The sequence below is a fragment of the Cajanus cajan genome, chromosome 10 (genome assembly GCF_000230855.2).
Source record: "Cajanus cajan strain Asha chromosome 10, NIPB_CcT2T_4, whole genome shotgun sequence".
In the NCBI taxonomy this organism is placed as follows: Eukaryota; Viridiplantae; Streptophyta; class Magnoliopsida; order Fabales; family Fabaceae; genus Cajanus; species Cajanus cajan.
Window position 1 is genome coordinate 42,874,241 of NC_138526.1, and position 19,522 is coordinate 42,893,762.

Here is a 19,522-nt window from a genome sequence, read left to right on the forward strand (position 1 = left end):
TTTAAAAATAATGAGACAATTGATTTAAAAGATCGCAAATGTATATAATTGAAACTAAAAAATTAATGTTTTCAGTTTTATGCATGGTGCTTATAAGTTTTACCTCAGGCTCACACTTACCAAAATGATATTAAATAAAATTATGTAAAAAAATCATTGCGTGGTCAAAGTATGGGAACTAAAAATTCCTAGTGTTTCCCACAGACGGTGGTAATCTTGGTAAAATTTGTTGTTAGTCAACATTATCTGCTTTGATTATTAGACTAGGGACCTATGTCTCCAACTTACATCGCAAGGCAAGTATAGATATTTAATACTTTCATACTAATTTCCTTCTTAATTATTCATTTTTTGTTGGCCTAAAGTTAACCATATCCAAACCACAGTTGCTAATTGGACAAAACAAAGTCTTGGGAAGGCAAAAGGTGGACCGTATATATAACCAAAGTGATACATATGCTGCAATGATACTACAAAGTGCTGGATATTTAATAAAACAACAAAAATAGATACATAACGTGCAAATTACAAATGAAATATCATATCATATCATATAATATAAATAATAAATCCATCCTTGGAGCTGAAAAACATAGCTCATGTGTAACGGATGGAACAACAGAGAAGGAAATCACAAAACCGTTTCCTTCTCCCCTGGTCATGCCAAGCTACAGTAAGTGAAAACAAGAAAATAGTTAACTGAAGGAAGAGAAGAAAAGTAAGGTGTAAGAGTAATAGCTGTGAAGGATTAAGGGAGTATGAGAGCACAAAGTTTCTAAGGAAATGAATATAGCCAAGGTTCAGAGGTTGTTTGGTGAAAATATCTGCAACCAGAACCATGAGTAGTAAAGAAAGTTGGGTGTATCAAGTAAGTAACCATCAAAGGGTCGTAACATGTAATGAAGGAGTGGATCATGATAATGATAACCATAATCATGAAACTGTAACCTGGAAAAGGAAAAAGTAAGGTAAGTGTTCCTTGAAAAAGTCACACATTAGGTAAGAATCTAGGCAAAGAGCCTAACAATGTAGTGGACTTGAGGTCGGAACAACAATCTCAATCCTGATCCTTCCATAAGTAACCTGGTCCCATGTTATGTTCTTGTCTCTGAGCATCATTAGAGGCATCATTGGATTGTTGTTGATTGGGATTTGCAATAGGAATGTGTGAGTGATAGAGAAGATTATTGGTGGTATCCAAATCATCCCACATGGGACTACCAGGACCCGGAATAGCATTGAACCATGCAGACATTTCTCCCCAAACCAGTTCCTGAGATATTCCCTCAGAACCACCGGTAACTTCAGCATGAACCTCATCGCTGGCCGTGATGTCACTCGACCCAATTCCCGAGTCGTTCTCATTACTCGAGGGTAATTGGACGTCACGGTCAGACAGAGGTTCATGCTGTTCTTTACCGGTGGTCAGGGAAGAAGATTCTTGTTCTTCTTGTTCTTGTTTTTTGTCCTTGTTGAGGAAGAGTTCAGGGAAATTGAGCCTGGCATTTTCTCCTCTTAGCTTGAAGGCTTCACGGTCGTAGGCCATGGCGGCGTCCTCGGCAGTGTCGAATGTGCCTAGCCAGAGACGTGTTCTGTTTCGAGGAAGACGAATTTCAGCCACCCATTTTCCCCAATGGCGTTGCCTCACTCCTCTATAGAGCTTAGTCGTGTTTATGGGCTGCGTTGGAGGCCTAAACAATGGCCTTCCATCTGGCCCCACCCTTGCCAACATTCCTCGTGGACTTAGATTCAAAGCATCACTCCAATACTGAAGAAGCTGTTGTTGATGATGCTGATGTTGATGATGATGTTGATGATGATGATGAAGATGTTGATGTAGAAGCGAAGAATCTCGGGCTATGATTGGTGGATAGGGAAGGTTATGTTGTTGCTGGGAGCCGAATGATATCATTTGTTGTTGTTGTTGTTGGTTTGGGAGAGGTGATTGGTGTGGGAATTGCATTTGGGAAGGGTCGAAGGCGAAGGGGAAAACTATTCTTGAAGAGGATGAAGGAAGAGCTGAGAGTGGAGAAGGTTGAAAAGGAAGAGAAGAAGAATAGGATTGGTTTGTGTTATGGCGATCGGGGCTGCGGATTTTCTTCAGAGGTCTATTGTGTGAGATGGAAGCGTCATCAAAAACTGGCTTCCATTGACGCCTCTGAGAGCTCGAATCCACGCCCTTTCCCTTCTCAATCTCCCAATCTCGGCTTTCACTACTACCACAACCCTGTTGGGAAGCTTTGTGAGTTTCATCTCCCACATCGAATTTCCCACTGTTAGCTCCAGCCATGAGTGTCTTATAAATACACAACACTCTGCCCGCTCGATCAAAACCAAAGCTCTTCTAGATGGGTGCGAGTTAAAGAAGAAATATTCGAATCAGAGTGATCCAAGCTTAAAACTTAGATTCAAGACTGAATTTTGGAATCTGGGTGTGTTCTGTTCTACACCGATCAAATCAAAAATAGAATCGGATGCCAACGTTCTTTCCCTTGGAGCTACCCATCATCAATTAATTACAGAAAAAACAAAAATCAGAGAGCGAGCAAGATCAGAGCTCAATGGGTTTTCGATGTTTTTTTTGTGTCAATTTGTGAGATGAGAAAGAGAGAAGAAACTCAGGTGGTGAAAGCAGGGGAGATTGTGTGTGTTGTGAGTGAGGAAAGAGGTGTGAGAGAGGTTTATATGAGAGCCAGAAAGGGGTTTAAATTTATATCCTTTTTTATTTTTAATTTTTATGAATGGAAGAAAGAAGCAAGGACTTGAACAGTTCCCTTATTGGTTGGCTAGAGTGGGACCCACGCGGTTGTGTCTTTACTTCAACACCAATCTCCTTCCTTTAATTTCATGCTCAACCACCTTTGGTCACGTTACAGTCACGCACTTTGATATTAATGTGTCTATGTTTAGCTTTTAGCTTTCCACATGTTGCAACAACAGGACTTCTAAGGCAAACAGTTAACTATGCTCAGATATTGCTCAGATATTTTCTATAGACAAATTCTATATTTTTATATAATAACTAGTGTTTTGCAAGAAAGATTAAAAATTAATGTGAGACAAGATTCACGACTTGATGAAAAAACTTTTACAGTCATTGTGCTGTGCCAAAGGTGAGTGATTCATGCACTCAGAGCAAAAAGGATAAACAAAAGATATTTTGCATAGAAGATATTTAAGTTTTTAAATAATTGTATATGTCCAAGTATTTTAAAATTAGGAGGAAGATACAAGTAGAGATGACTTTAGTAGCAGTACCTACACAATTTAAACCTTGGCTTCTTCCCAATATCAAATATACAATAATAGATTAAGGACAAAACATATATTATTTCTTATATATATTGTTTATACTGTTTTCGATTAAATCAAAATTTTATTTCCATAGTCAATATAAACTATATAATCTTTCAATGCAAGTCTTTATTATATACATTATGGAGATAAAATTAATCATTAACACAAACAATAAGTTTTGTGCATATATTTACCTACTCTTACCAAATTCTATTAAACTAATTGATAGGACCTTTAGCACAAGTGCTTGTCATTAGTTTTTTTCTTCTTCTTTTTCAAATCACTTGTAGCTATACTAGAAAATACAACAATATTTTAAAGATAGTCAATAATACATAATAGAACATTATCAGTTTTTAAATCTTTCTATCGTTATCAAGAAGATTAATTAAAGAAGATAAAAAGGATACCTAGTGATTGGTTAAGAGTTTATATATATACAAACAAAACTACGTACCACACCACAGTTGCATTAATTCAAATCAATTCCAAAATATACATATTTATGAACATTGTGGTTAAAGACATGGTTTGCACGTTGCATGAGGAGTGTTGCTCCAAAGAAGGTCCCTTGCACACTGATTAGGATATTCTTTGCATCATGGGAATGTGGGGTGTTAGAAATAGAACACATTCATGTATATGTATCTTTATGGTTTTGGAAGAGTCTTAAGCTGGAGAGACAAGTAAACAAAGATGGAAGAATTGGGTCGGATAAAGGTCTTGGTTACTTTTTATTAGGTCGGAATGTGCTTGACTTATTTCTAACACATGTAGACAATGGCCAGTTTTGTGTTGAGCTTTTTCACCAAAATTATCTACCATAAACTTTTATTATATTCATTGAAACTTAACTAACACTGCTTAAGATAAATGATAATAATTATTTCTTAATTAAATTATTTAGAATTTAAATTTTGCCTTAAAATATGAAATATTTTATGTTAAAAAAGGAATACTTATTATTTTATGTATGTTCACTGTCTTTAATATAGATATTAGTTATTAGATCTTAGGATTCCTAATATAAATATAAGTATCTGATCATCAACATAGATATTTTTTCTAATAAAAACAAACAAACTCTTTAAAGTTTAGATAACATAGAAAAGTATAATTAAAAATGAAAAAGCTAGTGTTTGAAAATGTATAGATTCTTCTTAAAGTTTAATTAGGTCATAGAAGCATTTTCTTGAAGTATGTTTGATATTTTACAAATTTAAAGTCTTTTTAATAATTAACTTTTTTTATCTACACTTACCAATTATTACAATAGTAATTTATTTTGAATAATAATAAAAAATAGTATTTTATCTACACATTTGATTTTACTCTTTCATTGTTGAAGTCCTTATAAGTAAAACCCCTTACCATCACTGCCATTGAAAATCTCTTCATAATGAGAGCTCATGCTCGATCAGCTCCTTCTCTGAATTTCACTATCGTTTTTTCTTCTTCTACTGTATATTATGAGTCTATGAGATCAATATTATCCATGAATTCGGGAAGAACACATAAAATATAGATTCGAGAAGAGCACACATTAGAGAAGGAAAATAAAAGAAGCAATATTCAATTATAAGCAAAAAAGTAAATAAATCATATTTCAATATTTTATCGGGAATACTAATTCCACACAATATAACTCATAAGAACTTTTGAATAAAATTTTAATCAAGTTGCTTTTTCTAAATATGTTATAAATCGCATATAACACCTAACTGTAACGAATTACACATCTTAATTACCTAGCTAAACCCCCAAATTAAGAATTAGAGATTAGCAAGAAATTAAGATCACTAAACCAAACTCTAAAATAACTCGATGAAATTCACAGTGATTAAACATCATGCAATTATATACTATATGTAGACTATTTATTTAGTAACGAATTTCATGTTAACTATTGGTGTGAAAAACTCTTAAACAATTATAATCATACAAATAATAAATTTTAAACCCAAGAAACTAGCTAGGATAGAATAGCTGTGGTAAGATTGAAAAAAACCTAAAAACTTAACTGGTAATTTGAATTGGTGAATTGATGAATAAATTTAGTGGGTAAAGAAAAGAAAAGGTGAGTGAAGCAGTGGAAGTTAGTGTGAGGCATAGGATCCACGTATTGCTGCCCTCACTTTCACTTTCGGTGCCAAGGATTCAATTCAAACATTGAAACCACTCTCGGATATGCTTGTCGTTACAAAGTCAACACCATAACATTGTTTTTTTCATATAGGTCGGTGGAAATCGGCACGTGTCGGTGGTCCATGATATACCTTCATCATTTTGTTCTCTTACTATAATACTATTTCTCCGCTGTTTACATTTTTTATCTTCATATTTTAATATCATTTCCGGTCAAAGCCAAAACCCTTTTGGTAGCAGCAGGCATCAGATGAACTGTATTTGATAACTTATTTTAATTAATTTATCATTTTTTAATTAGTTTATAAGATTATTTGATTATAATAAGGTGTTTCCTATAATGTTTATTTTTTTATTAATTATATTATTACTATGAACTATTTACTAAATTTAATAATAATTAAAAATTATCCAAAAATTTGACTGAACATGAAATATCTTTATAGTAAAAAAAAAATTCTCTCAATTGTTTTTTTTAAATACACTAGTAAAAAATTGTTAATAATCAATCAATTAATAAGAATTGAACTTGTTTTAATCATGTGGATTAAAAAAATATAATTAAAAGAAGAAATTTTACTAAAAATATCTAGTTAGATTTTTTGATAAATATTAACCGTTGACAAAATTAGTAAATATATCGCATCAATACAATTCATTATAAAAATTAGTTGACGAGTTTATTTTTTTATAATAACAAAAAAAATATCATTTCCGTTATTATTACATCATTTTTAATAAATGCTTCTTTTTAATATTATACTATATTTTAATTAATACACCATTTTCACTATTTTTTTTAATTAATTTTTGATTTTTTCAACAAAAAAAAAACATGAAAATTGAAGAACTTAAAACTATAATCACCATATATATATAACATATCTATTTATGTATTTTACATTTTTTTGGTGTGCACTAATGACAAAAAGGTTAAAATATAAGACTTTGTTTATATTACTAAATCTACTCATTGGACTGATCATCTCGTGTATTTTACATTTACCAACAAAGTTAAAGAATTAATTGTGTTAAGCATTTCTGATTTATGAATTTCAATTAAAAATTATATCTTACATTTTAATTAATTTTTAACTTTCGACGATTTTGTCTATTATTTTAATCAAACATAGCTCTGAAATTTGTGAATGGATCAATCATACAGCGAACTTTCATCCAATCTTCTTATTATATAAAAAATTTATATGTTTTTTTCTCTCATGGACATTCATGAAGAAAGGGGTAAACATGCAATTTTTATATTTAAGATTTGTTTACGGTGGAATTTGTTTATGGTGGAATTTGTTTATGAGTTCTTTTTATTTAGACTAGCACAGCAAGTGTTTCAATTTAGGCATATGTTTCTCGGTTTACAATGAAAAGGAATGATCAATAATTGTTAGTCTCTAAGCATTCGTCAATGATTAATAAGTAATTATTTCCATGCACGTAAACACTTAGATGAACAGAATGAACAATAATGATATTAGCAATACAAATCATGGTTCACTTTTACAAGGTTTAGAACAATACAACATTGATGATGATCGAACATTACAAGATTAAAAACAAGAAACTACGCTAATTCTACTCCTATAAAAAGAAAATGAAAATGGCCGAGAAGGAATCATACCCAAAAACAATTCCATGCACGAAAGCCATAGCGCAGGCAGAGAGTGTTTCAGAGTATAGTCTTAGTATGAAATTTTCCGACCCTGTGACAATTCTTGATTTTATAGAGTGAATCAATGACGGTTAACTCACTCAAACGCTCGTGCACGTAGGCCACTATGAGATAACCGCTACCCACTATGCTCATTATGTGGCTTCTAAAGTGTAACTTCTCATAATCGCTCTTCGCGTATACTAACTTCTCGACTTGGACGCTAACTGTCTTTGTATGATCATAAGTACTCACACAACTTTACTCAACTCGAAATAATTGTCTTCGATCTCAAATCAACTATTATTGGCAGGGGTTAATCTCAATTTTTCGAGAAGTTTTATATATGCTTCGAAGTTTTCGACTATATTTCTAACACGAATACATAAAACTCCTAATTCCAGACGGGTATTCATCCTCCTCCATCTTTCGATTAACTTCATAAGTACATCTTTCGATTTCCCTGATTTTCGAGCAGTCTCAACAAGATTATGTTAACATTTAACATATGATATATATATATATATATATATATATATATATATATATATATATATATATATATACTTTGAGTTTCTACAAAATGAGTATCTATTAATTAATTTTTATCATTATAACTTTTATTTTTATTTTTCGTTCCTTTAAAGTTTAAAATTATTATTTTGATTATTGTAAAATGAGTGAATTTCAGTTTTAGTCTTTATGAAGTATATTTTTTATTATTTTAAAATCTAAAATCATTATTTTTTTTCTAACAATCATTTAAGATGGATAAATTAAATAACATTCATTTTAAAAATTTAGAAAAAAAAATTGAAGTATCACATATTAATATGGTACTATATAGTATATACACTAGTAGATGTGACTAAAGATGATCATGTCCTTAATTTTTGACTAAACACATATACATCTAATGTGTGTAGTGTAATATTATGGACTAAAGATAATAATTTCATATTTTAAAGGATGAAAACTAAAAAATCAAAAATCAAAAACAAAATTTATATATTTTACAGGATTATAAAATATTTAAACCTATTTTCTTTTAAACATTCCTATTGGTTGAAATTTGAATTAAAAATCGTAAACTTTTATACATGAATTTATTTCATAATCATGTAGATTTTAATAATTTTGACTAATACTAAAACAAAATTTAACTATTAATAAAAATTGTATTAATATAAATGTGTTAACATAATGTACCGCTAACACAACTGTTACCGTCAAATTCAAAAGAATGACCTTGATATTGATTTTGCTAGCGTGATTAACCCGCAACTCACGATCAATTTAAAACACAAATTAAAGAGAGAGAGAGCTCTTACATTTCTTATTTACTATGTAATATACATAAATTAAGTTGAATCACATAACTGCTAATTTTTTCAGATTTAGTGAAAGTTAAGGGAAAAACTCAGTTTTCATAACAACAACAGAGGTTCCAAACCAATATTATATATAAAACAAATGTTCCAGAAAATATCAACATCATGGGTGATAGGTAGGAGCCATATAACAAAACATAATAATTCACTAAAAAAAAAATTATGGTAGAGTAATACACATCCTATAATAACATAATCATTAAAAATTATTTTTACTTATATAATAAATATAATATATATTAATATATTATTAAAAAATATAGATATAAATTATAATAATAGATAAAATAAATTATATCATTAATACTTTTTTGTAGTGATTTGGTATACTAACACGTGGCTCCAATTCCTAGATTGTGGGTTGAAGTAAATATCTATGTGGAAACATGGGAGATGCGTTTTCCATGTCTTTAATTAATAGCACTGAAGGAAGGACATTTTAAGGGGTCTCTTTCTTTGACCACCCAATTCACCAACTTCTCTCCTCTCTCAGCACTAATTTATGACACGTATCTATCTGTATGTACCATGAATGTGCTGCCGAATAAAATGTAGGCACTTACATTACATTCACATGTCTATCACTCACTCATGGAAAATGTACGTTATATTACCATCACATAAATATACTATCACGTAATTAAACACTAGTATTCACACCAGAAGTGCCCATGTATGCTTTATTTAATATTTATAATATTATCAAAAATTTTAATTTATAATATTATCAAGAATTGGGACTTAATGTTTCTTCCAGTTTGATTCAATGAATTGTTTTAAAAATAGGTATGAAAAATTATTAAATTCATTTAAAAAAATTTAGCATCTGCAAAAATGGTAAGAGAAAATGAGAAAAATGATTGGAGATATCTATCTCTACATGTGGTATAGTCAAAATATAAATAAGAAATAATTATCATTTTACAAACTAATTTGGTAAAGTCAAATTAGATTCAAAATCTATTTTTTAAAATGATATCAAAGTTTACCCTTATAAATGTTGTTGGATTTATCAAGTTACATGTTATTGAAGTATATGTTCCTTTAAATTTTATGTTCAAGATATATATTCAATTTTTAATATAAGGAACATGTATTGAAGATCTCACTAGTAATAATACCAAAATACAAAATATGAGTAAAAAACAATCTTCAAATTATAAATTAATTTAATAAGATTGAGTTAAACACGTAATCATTCAATTTTCTTAAGAATAAAGTAACACTACTCTAAATACACTCATGTATATATATATTAATTGTTTTTTGCATCCATTTTAGCTAGGCTTCTGTGTATTAGCAATCTTTTAGGGTTAAATATAAATATGTAGAGAAGTTGGGAGGAAAGCATAATATGCAATATGAGTTTCCTTATAAGGTTATATATATAGCTGGACAAACAGTTACAGCAGAGTGGACTTTGGTTCATATATTGGAGGTCACATCCTACTTGTTCAAAGCATTTCAATCTATAGGGGAAAGTCATCGCCACTAGTGGCCATAGAATACAAAATAATGCTCAAAAGCTAAGTCAACTCGTTTTTAGATTGGAAGTGCTCCAAACATGGCGCATATTCAAAATATAAAAACAAGACTTTCCGTGTCCCTGAAGAATAATGTATATATGTTCAATCAATTATATTATGTAACCAAAGTACAATTCCACATTAATTTATCACCAATATTTAAAATTATCCATCTACTTCACATTTCGGCGTCTTTATAATTTCTTTCTGCTCAGTTATTGTTGTACTATGCAATATTAAAATTGAATGGCAGGCACTCTGAGACAAAAATCATAGAAACTGGGCCATTCTGGAGCACCATTGTAGTAAACTTAGAATTAAGACATTGACAAAGAAAAGATTATCCCATTTTGACTCCAACATGGGTGGAGGTTCTTAATCAGTTAAAGCAAGGGAGTGACCAAGAACTTGGCTATAGCAAATTATAAGTTGTTCACTTGCCATTGGCATGGAATGCATAGTTATTTTCCAAGAATAATCACTTTAGTGTAAAATATTACATGATTATATTATAGTTATATATGTATATATGCCACTGGATGAAGCATACGTGCGGTAATATCAAAGCATTGTCATGATAATCATTGCTGCCACCATTTAGGTAAATTGTTCCAATATCAATTGCTTTCCACTCTCGAGGTATATATATTGCCACTCATAATTAGACGCCCTCTAATGGTGCTCCACTTATTAATCACAAGGATTTTATGTTTGGTTTTTGATTAATATCTTCAGCAGTCCAAAAAATTCCTTAACTTCTGTTTAGTTTGGCGTTCTCAGAGATAAATATATATTTATTTTTTAGTATATGAAATTTGTGATGGGTTATACACTTTTGTTTGTTGTGATATACTTTTTTTTCTTTTTTCTTTTAAGGGAATGATATCTCGATGTATATCGAGTATTTATACCCTTTTTAAAGTCATCAAATTCACTGTACAATAATTTATGATTGATGGAAATATAACAATATTTTACATTTTTTTCATTAAAACCCGTTAGAATAAAAAAATATTTAATAAAATATTGTCATTTTTTAATTTTTAATCAACACTGAATATTTACTAATAGTTATCGCTAACCAAAGGAATCAATCGACACACAAGTTACTTCAGCATAATAGGTAATTTTGATTTTGAATTCTAGGTATATAACTATTTTAAATATTTAAAGAGAAGCCTTTTCTACCTACAGATAGTTCCTATTTAATTCAAAATAATTATTTTTTTTTCAAAAAAATACATGTGATCTATATATAAAAAAAATACTATTTTTTATTCTAATTATAGTTAATAAATTAAAATTTCTTTGATCTTAATTATAAGTAACGTCATTAGTTTTAAAAGTTATCCAGGTTAAGTTTGTTTTATATCATTCATTTACTGTTAAATTTATTTTTTTCTATACATTTGTTTATAACTATTATTAAATATAATAATTAGTAAAAGGTATATTTGAAATACAACTTGAATTTATTCTAAAATTAATTAAAAGGAATTATATTAATTAATTTTCTTAATTTTAATGATTTGTCCTATATTACTTATAATTAGGGTTGGATGTAGTATTTTGTATTTACACTTTGATAGATTAATTCATAACTAATGATTATTTTGCGCCGAAATGGGGTGATATAAGAAAAGAGATAGAGAGAAAAGAAAAAAATAAAGAAAAAGTGACAAAATAAGAAAGTGATCGATTATCATAAAATTTTTTAAAAATCACAAATATCTTCTATAAGAGAAATCAAACTCTATACAATTAAGACCACCATGAATAATAAAGTTCTCTTTGTAAATATTAATAAATTAATTAATATGTAATTTTCTTATAATTAACTTATTAGCTAGGATTATTCAATTTAATAATAAAGTTAAAAAAATATATAACTTTTAAAGATTTAAAATTGTTATTAACAATAAAAAAGTATTTCATTCAACAAAGAGATATATAATGTTAACAAATAATTCTTTTCAAAGTACTAAAAATTATTTTAACATTTTTAAATATGCTATATTTATCTTTTGAAACATACAATATTCGTATTATTTTCTTTAAAAATAAAAGGAATTGTCTAATTTGTTCCAAGTAAAAATGGGGTGAAACAATTCTGTAGAAGATAATTAAAATAATTGTACCAACTATCTAAATGGAATCATCTTCTATGAGGTTTTTTATCCTCGTTTTAACTTGGTGTCGAAGTTAGACAACTCAAAATTAAAAACATTGATGTGCAAGGATGGAATAATTTTTGAAGTTAAACACATGGAGAGGTTATATAGGTATTAAAATAATGTTCAAGAATTTTTATATGTTTAAAACTTATAATATTGGAACCACAACATTTATAATAATATTTAAATTAATTATTAGACTTAATAATTAAAGTATCACCCATCATTAATTATTTAAGGGTGATGATATATACACCTCCTATTTTTTATAAATACACCTCCAATCTCTTTTTTTAAAATAAAATTCCTAAAATATCCTTCTAACTAAATATGATTATGTTGATGGAAACGTTAATTTTAGTATTCTGGAAAGTATTTTCCGGAATAGTAAAATTATTGTTCCGGAAAACATTTTCCGGAAGTATGTTCCTTATTTCTGGAACATTAAATTTAGTATTCCGGAAAATATTTTCCAGAATTATGTAACAAGTACACTTTTGGAAAATACTTTCCAGAATAAAAAATTTACTATTCCTAAATATACTTTCCGAAATAAAAGCTTTATTATTCTGGAAAACACTTTCCGGAACAAATAGTGAGAAGAATTACTTGGAAGAAAAAATGCATATGGTTTGACACATTTCTCTTCGATATTGAACCCACTTACAACTTATAACAAAACTAAAAAGGGAAGAGGATAATGCATAAATTGAAAAGGAAGAAGGGGAGGTATGAAGGTGCGGAGAAAAAAGTAAAGAAGAAGAAACGGGGTGCACAAAGAATAAAGAAGAACGGTGAGAAGGGGGGTGTAAATCTGAAAAATTATAAGTTAGAAAAATAATAAATTCGGAAGTGTGTTTGTTACATAATTATGGAAAATATTTTCCGAAATACTAAATTTAATATTCCGAAAAGAACTTTCTAGAATTATATAAGAAACACACTTCCAAAAAATGCTTTCCGGAATAATAATTTTACTATTCCGGAAAATACTTTCCGGAATGCTAAAATTAATGTTTTCATCAATATAATCGTATTTAGTTAGAAATATATTTTAAGAATTTTATTTATAAAAAAAAAAGATTGAAGGTGTATTTATAAAAAATAGGAGGTGTATATATCATCACCCATTATTTAATTTTATTTGAAAATAATTTTGGGCTTTTGGAAGGGCCCGGTAGGCAAGAAGGGCCTACTTAAGTCCAATTTTGCCAAAAGGCCCAATGGCTGAATGAGTGTACGCCTTTCAATGGGCAGGTTTTGTGTTTGCCAGGCTTTGATGTATTTTAAAAAAAACTCAACTTTTCTTTTTTCCTCACACTTACGAGGACTGTTAACAAAATTCCCATCATATTCAATAAAGAAAAAAAATATTGATGCTAACAGATTTGATTAATTATATTATAACAACTTTATTGTTGTAATCAATCATCAAGTTTAGTAAATATACAAATATAGCAACTATATCATTAGAATTAGTCATCAAATTTGGTAAATAAGTAAATATAGCAATTATATTAGTGATCCTACACTTCTAAAGAAAGAAGGATAATAGTGATTTTAAGAATTTTTTTTTTCGTCACTAGAGTATACAGGACCGATAGTAATTTTAAGAACATATTAAGAATTTTTTTTTTGTTCGTCCCTAGAGTATCCAGGGCCGATAGCCGTGACTAATCCCCTCACTACATTGGAGGCACCTCAAAGGATGAGATAACTGGCTCCAAGATTTAACGCGGCTGCATACATCAGGCAGGATTCGAATCTCTGACCTTGCTTAAGCGTAAATCAACCCCTACCGCTGAATCACAAGCTTGAGGTTAACATATTAAAAATATTAATGAATATGTAAATAAAGTAGAATATTTAGTTTTGAGTTATAAGAAAAAAGTAGAGAATTTTTTTTCCATGCTTATAGATTTTCACTCCAATATTTATCTTTAACATATACAATTATGTTAAATACTTAGACCAAGAGTTTTTTCGCTCATAATGATTCTATTTAACTAGAATAATATTATATCCGGTGGATACATATAATCTATGAAAAACAGTTTTTCACTTTAAGTATTAATTTTGAGAAGATACTCATCCCTCTTTCAAATTTCCCAGTAAAAACGTAAGTGTAATATTAGTTAAATTGTTCTCTCTTTATGCGTATTTCATTGAGTTATATAAAATAGTTATTATTGAAATTAATAAACTTACCGTATATATGGTTTGTGATGAGGTGTATATAGTGTAGGGCATGTCCTATTTTCTCATTAAATTGTGAGTTTAATGAATACTTAGTGTAACAAATTTTACATTTTTAGTCAATTAAAAATAAATTGATTATGACATACATTTTTTTTTTTTTTTTACATTATCAGGACATAATTTTTTTCTCTAAAAGTATTAAGCACCCATTACATTGAAAACCTTTGTTTCTAAGTAGTTCCAAGACCCAAAAAAATGATACAATATTCTAGTAACAATCAATCATTGTAATTTTACATGGAGGAATGCCAAACAATATTTAGTGATATCCAAAAACAATCTCATAAAAAAAGTTATTTTAATGGGTGATTCAAAATTTAATAGGCCAGCACTATAAAAATAATGTATATATGCCTCCTCTACATGTTTTGATCCCTACTACAGTCCATGTTTTCAAGGTGCTCTCTCTTGAGAGCAGTGAACTTGGCAGCTATGTCATCATAGTCTGGCAACTTAGGATGAACATGATTAGGGTGTGGAGAAGGACATGAAAATGTCCTTAACATCTTATCATTGTTGTTTCTGTGCCTCTCTTGAGGCATGGTCATGGCCCTTGAATAGATAGCTTCTGTTTCTATTCTTGTTGAGGAACCACTAGTCCTTGTATTGGAAACTTTGTTAGAACCAGATATTTCTGCTTTTGTTTCATTGTTTCCATTACCATCTTGGCAACGTGGGTAGTTGAATTCATGATACTCAGCTGCACAACTATAACTCCTCCTATTTGGTCTCCGAGGTTTAGTAACCAATTCAACTCCTTGGTTCATCTCATCATCCCAAAAGGGTTGGCAATGACAACATTCATCACTCAGAACATGTCTGGCTCTGATCCCTCTCTTTTGATTCATTAATTGAGCCTCCAAATAGTCCTCATCATTATAAAGGCAAAAATAACAAGGCTGGTCCAAGCTGCAGCCACTCATTTTGAAGTTGAAAGTTTTTCTCCTTGTGCCACCTTGTAGCATCAGTCTCTTTTGGCAATAACTTGATGGGGGAATTCCTTCAAGTGAAGGCTTGTGATGCTTTCTGTGGTAATGAGTACCATGTTTATGAGCCAAGGGACTTTTGCATGGCTTGTGATAATATATCATGTATCCAATATCCATAAGGCCAAGGTTTTCCAGGGAGGTTGATCTCCTTCTATATCTTTTCTCATGTTTCCTTTTGCTCTTTCTAGAGGTCATTGTGCTTGAGTTATCACTCCCTGATCCCTCTTGATCCATTTCACTATCACCAAAACCAAATTGAGATTTTTCTCTCCTGGACAGACCAGAAGATCTGAACTTAAATAGCATTTGGTCTTGGCAGGCACCATCTTTTGGTAAAGAAAACTCCTTGATGTCATCTACATAATCTACCACTTCTTCAGGATAGGGAGAGAAACTTACTCTTTGTGCAGAAGATGTTAAAGCCATTCTTTCCCCCTTGTTTTGCAAATCAAAATTTATAGAAGAAAGTAGCCCAGTAAAGTCTATCTCTACAACTTTCTTTTCCAAAGGATATCTCAGGATATATGGGGGATATTGCTGAACAGCAGACACCATCACAGAAGTATCAGCCAAGCTAGATTCTGGCAGAGAAAAAGAATCACTTGGTTTGGTAATGGATGAATTAACATATGTGACATCACTTTTTATCTCTTCAATCTCTGAAGGGTGGACTTTAGATCCTGCAATTGTGTCAATTATTTGGGCATCAGTTTCCACAAGTTGATACCCTTTATTTTCTTGAACCTGTACAAAGCGCCATTCAACATAATTTGGTAGTTTTAGTAAATGAGAGGGTTATAACTTAAATTCATTGATACATTCAACAGAGAAAAGAAGAGTGACCTGCACTTGTTGCCAATCCGGGTAGTATTCTATGGCTAAAACCTGTTGTTGGAGGCAGTTATCCTTCGCTATTTTATCCATCATTCTGTACTTCAGATCATCCGGCACAGACTTTACTGACAAATTCTCTTTCAACTGTGATTTTGAAATTCCATGAATATGTGTATACATCATTAACAAATGTTGAATTGCATCAAATGTAAAGTGATTATACTTCACTGAAAAAAATAAAATAAAACAGTACTTGTTTGTTTACAAGATTCCCTGGAAATAGCTCCACAGCTGTAGTTGCAAACCTCTCACATAGCGCTGTCCAAAGAGGTTTCTGATGACACCAAGCTCAGGAAGATCTCCACATCTTGCTGAAGCAAATATAAGACTAGAAACTGCTTCGTTAATATCATTTGGACAGTCCCTGATTTTATAAATATGAACCATCAGAAAAATTTTGTGACTAGCAAATGTATTAGATTTAGACTTAGACAGATAGAAAGCAGTTAGTACTTGTGCCTCCGGATATAGGAGAATTGTGAAAGGATAAATTCGCAGAAGTGATCTAGCAATTCATAAGCAGCTGCTAGGCTTTCATCTTGCAAAAGCTGTTCAACCTGAAATTTTGAGAAAAATTATAGCTAAGATTTGGAATTGGGACTGAAGAATGGGATGCTCAGTAAAAATCTACATTATTAACATAGATTGGAGAAAAAAAATAAAACACTGATGAGATAAGTTACTAAATTTGAATACCCCATCAACCATTCGCATTTTTATGTCTATTGCATACAAAATTTCATAGTTTAACTCAGATTTAGTTCAGGCACTAATTAACTTTTGTTCTTCATCATTCATAAGAGTTATAGAGGCTCAAGTGATTCTATACCTCATTCATCAATCATTACCAGCAGTATTTTAGTTACAACTGTGATATAGTGTATAGATCCTATACAAATGCTACCTCGACACCGATCCTGAAGTGGATGCACAAAATCTACGAGTGCTAACATGTATATACGTAAAAAATACACATACTGTCGGTAGATTGAGATTTACAAGGAGAATTTAGCAAACTAGACAGAGTAGCATATTAAGCTATTGAACAGTAACAGTATCTACAATTGTGCAACTTCTAATACTCATATTTAATGGAAAGAAAACTCCCTCTTGTTAAAATCAAAAGCATGATATGAAGGGAGATAATTATGCAGGCAAAATAATTAACAAATGAGTATGTAGCATTAACAAACCCGGTTAAATGCAGTTTCTTCATGGCCACTTTGTATTAGCTCAGCTAAGTCCTTTCTCAGTTGCCTTGCTATTGCAAGCCTCTTGTTCTTGAGTAGCCCGAGCCTGCACCTCGCTCTTTTGATCGCCTTCTTACTTGAAATTCACCAAAGAACAAAACAAAAACAAAGGTTATATAATATTGAACTCATACATGCATGCATGATGGTTATTAAGCAAAATATCAATTCACATGTAATTTAGTTAATTACCATTTGGAAGCTTTGGACCAACCGAACAATATGCCAAACATATCTATAACTTGATGGCAGTTTCTGAATTCATTGGAGGTTATTAAACAAGCAAGGAAAGGTAGAAGTTATTAAACCTGATGAAAAATGAGCTGGTTATGGACACAGAGTAGTAATGAGGAAGAAGTTAAGGAAGAACATGGAAGAGTAACTTAAGCACTTTTGTGGAGATGATTAGATGAGAGTGGTTTGAAAAAGGAAGAGTGCGACAAAATAGTGGGACTTATTGAAAGAAGGAAGAAGGAGACGGTTGTGGTGTGTTTGAAAAATAACTGCTCCACTCCACCTCAGTTTTTGGACACGTCAATTTTGCAAACTGCTATGATAAGTGATAACATCCCCAGTGGAAAAGGCTAGCAGGGCATGGTCATGAAATTCTACTTGTTCACATCCACGGATAGCCTAAACAATTTGAATTTAGTACCACATCGTTGGAATTATGCACACCAAGTTTCTAGAGTTACTACTAGTTGTTATCATTAATTATCTTTTAGTCTTAACTTGTTACTTCAACATACAAAATATTTAGTATTTTGACACAAACTGCGCACCAAAATTATATATTTGGACCACAAGCTAAAATTAAACAACAATTATAAATGTCTTGCTAGAAAATTTCCACCTTATACATATTTAATCATTTTAAGACACATTTAATCATTGGATATTTCAAAAATTTTGGAACATTGGTAAGACACTTAACCATTGAAATGAAAAATATAGATAATAATTGTATATATATATAATTATTTATAGTTAACTACTTGTAAATAGAAGTTGAATTTTATTAAATATTAATAATTTCATGATTTTTTTAAATTATTTTCAAGATTTTTTTAATTACTTTCAAGATATTTTTAGTTATTAATCTTTCTTAGAGATTGTGAATGTACATTAGATAAATATTTTCCTCTTAATAGTCTATTTCATATCTATTTTTAATCATTAGTGTAGGAAGTATAAGATGATAATTGTATATATTTATTTAGTTTTAACCAATTGTAACTTTGTAAATAAAAATAATTAATCATTATTATACATTTTAACAATTCTATAAAAATATTAACCATTAATATTATAAATACACATGTATAATTAAATTTATTTGCTCATATCGAGAGATAAAGTTAGTTATATTTATACATGAGAATAATAATCATGTGTGATAGTTAAATGATAAGTAAAAAACCTCTATGGTATAGGTCAATCATTGCTTTTAATAAAAAGTATATATTTATAAAAATGTGAATATATTAATTAAATTGTACAAAATAAAAGTGTGTGGATATTAAATTGTATATAAATCTTTCATTTTGTGGGAAATTAGAAATGTATGATTGACACTTTCACTAATAGTTATTTTTATTTTTATTATTTTACAATCATAAAATCAGATCCTTTATTTCTTTGTGGAATAACATAAAAACAATGTGTAAATCACCGAAACAATAAGAGTTTTTAATTAAGTTGTGAGTCACTCTATTAACAATATATTATAATATGATATTAGGATATAAAATAATAATCACTTATTAATATATAGCGAATTGGGTATGTAATTAGAATTGAAATTTACCGCCTATGGTTTAGAAATACGAAGACCCCAAGTACAACTCTTAATATAGTTAATTAATCACATAAGTAATACTTTAATGGATAATTAAAATTAGAGTTGAGTGTATTGATGAATCACACGTTCCTCA

The 19,522-nt window shown here is 30.0% G+C and overlaps 2 protein-coding genes across 2 annotated transcripts; both read right to left on the reverse strand.

The window, feature by feature from the left end:
* Positions 1-465: 465 nt before the first annotated feature.
* On the reverse strand, positions 466-2,688 carry ERF53 (Integrase-type DNA-binding superfamily protein). Its single transcript, XM_020373807.3, has one exon. It carries the CDS (start codon positions 2,288-2,290, stop codon positions 1,058-1,060), a length of 1,233 nt encoding a protein of 410 aa, XP_020229396.2. The 5' UTR covers positions 2,291-2,688; the 3' UTR covers positions 466-1,057.
* Positions 2,689-14,604: 11,916 nt separating this feature from the next.
* LOC109810414 (uncharacterized) lies at positions 14,605-18,235 on the reverse strand. The gene is given in 7 exon segments (XM_020373875.3): positions 14,605-16,188; positions 16,288-16,422; positions 16,532-16,590; positions 16,593-16,702; positions 16,792-16,895; positions 17,532-17,664; positions 17,781-18,235. Coding segments are annotated over 7 exon segments (1,956 nt in total). The 5' UTR covers positions 17,822-18,235; the 3' UTR covers positions 14,605-14,814.
* Positions 18,236-19,522: the final 1,287 nt, after the last annotated feature.

What these genes read in the sequence shown, in the direction of transcription:
- ERF53 (XM_020373807.3), bottom strand. Translation starts at nt 2,290, where the DNA reads ATGGCTGGAGCTAACAGTGGGAAATTCGATGTGGGAGATGAAACTCAC.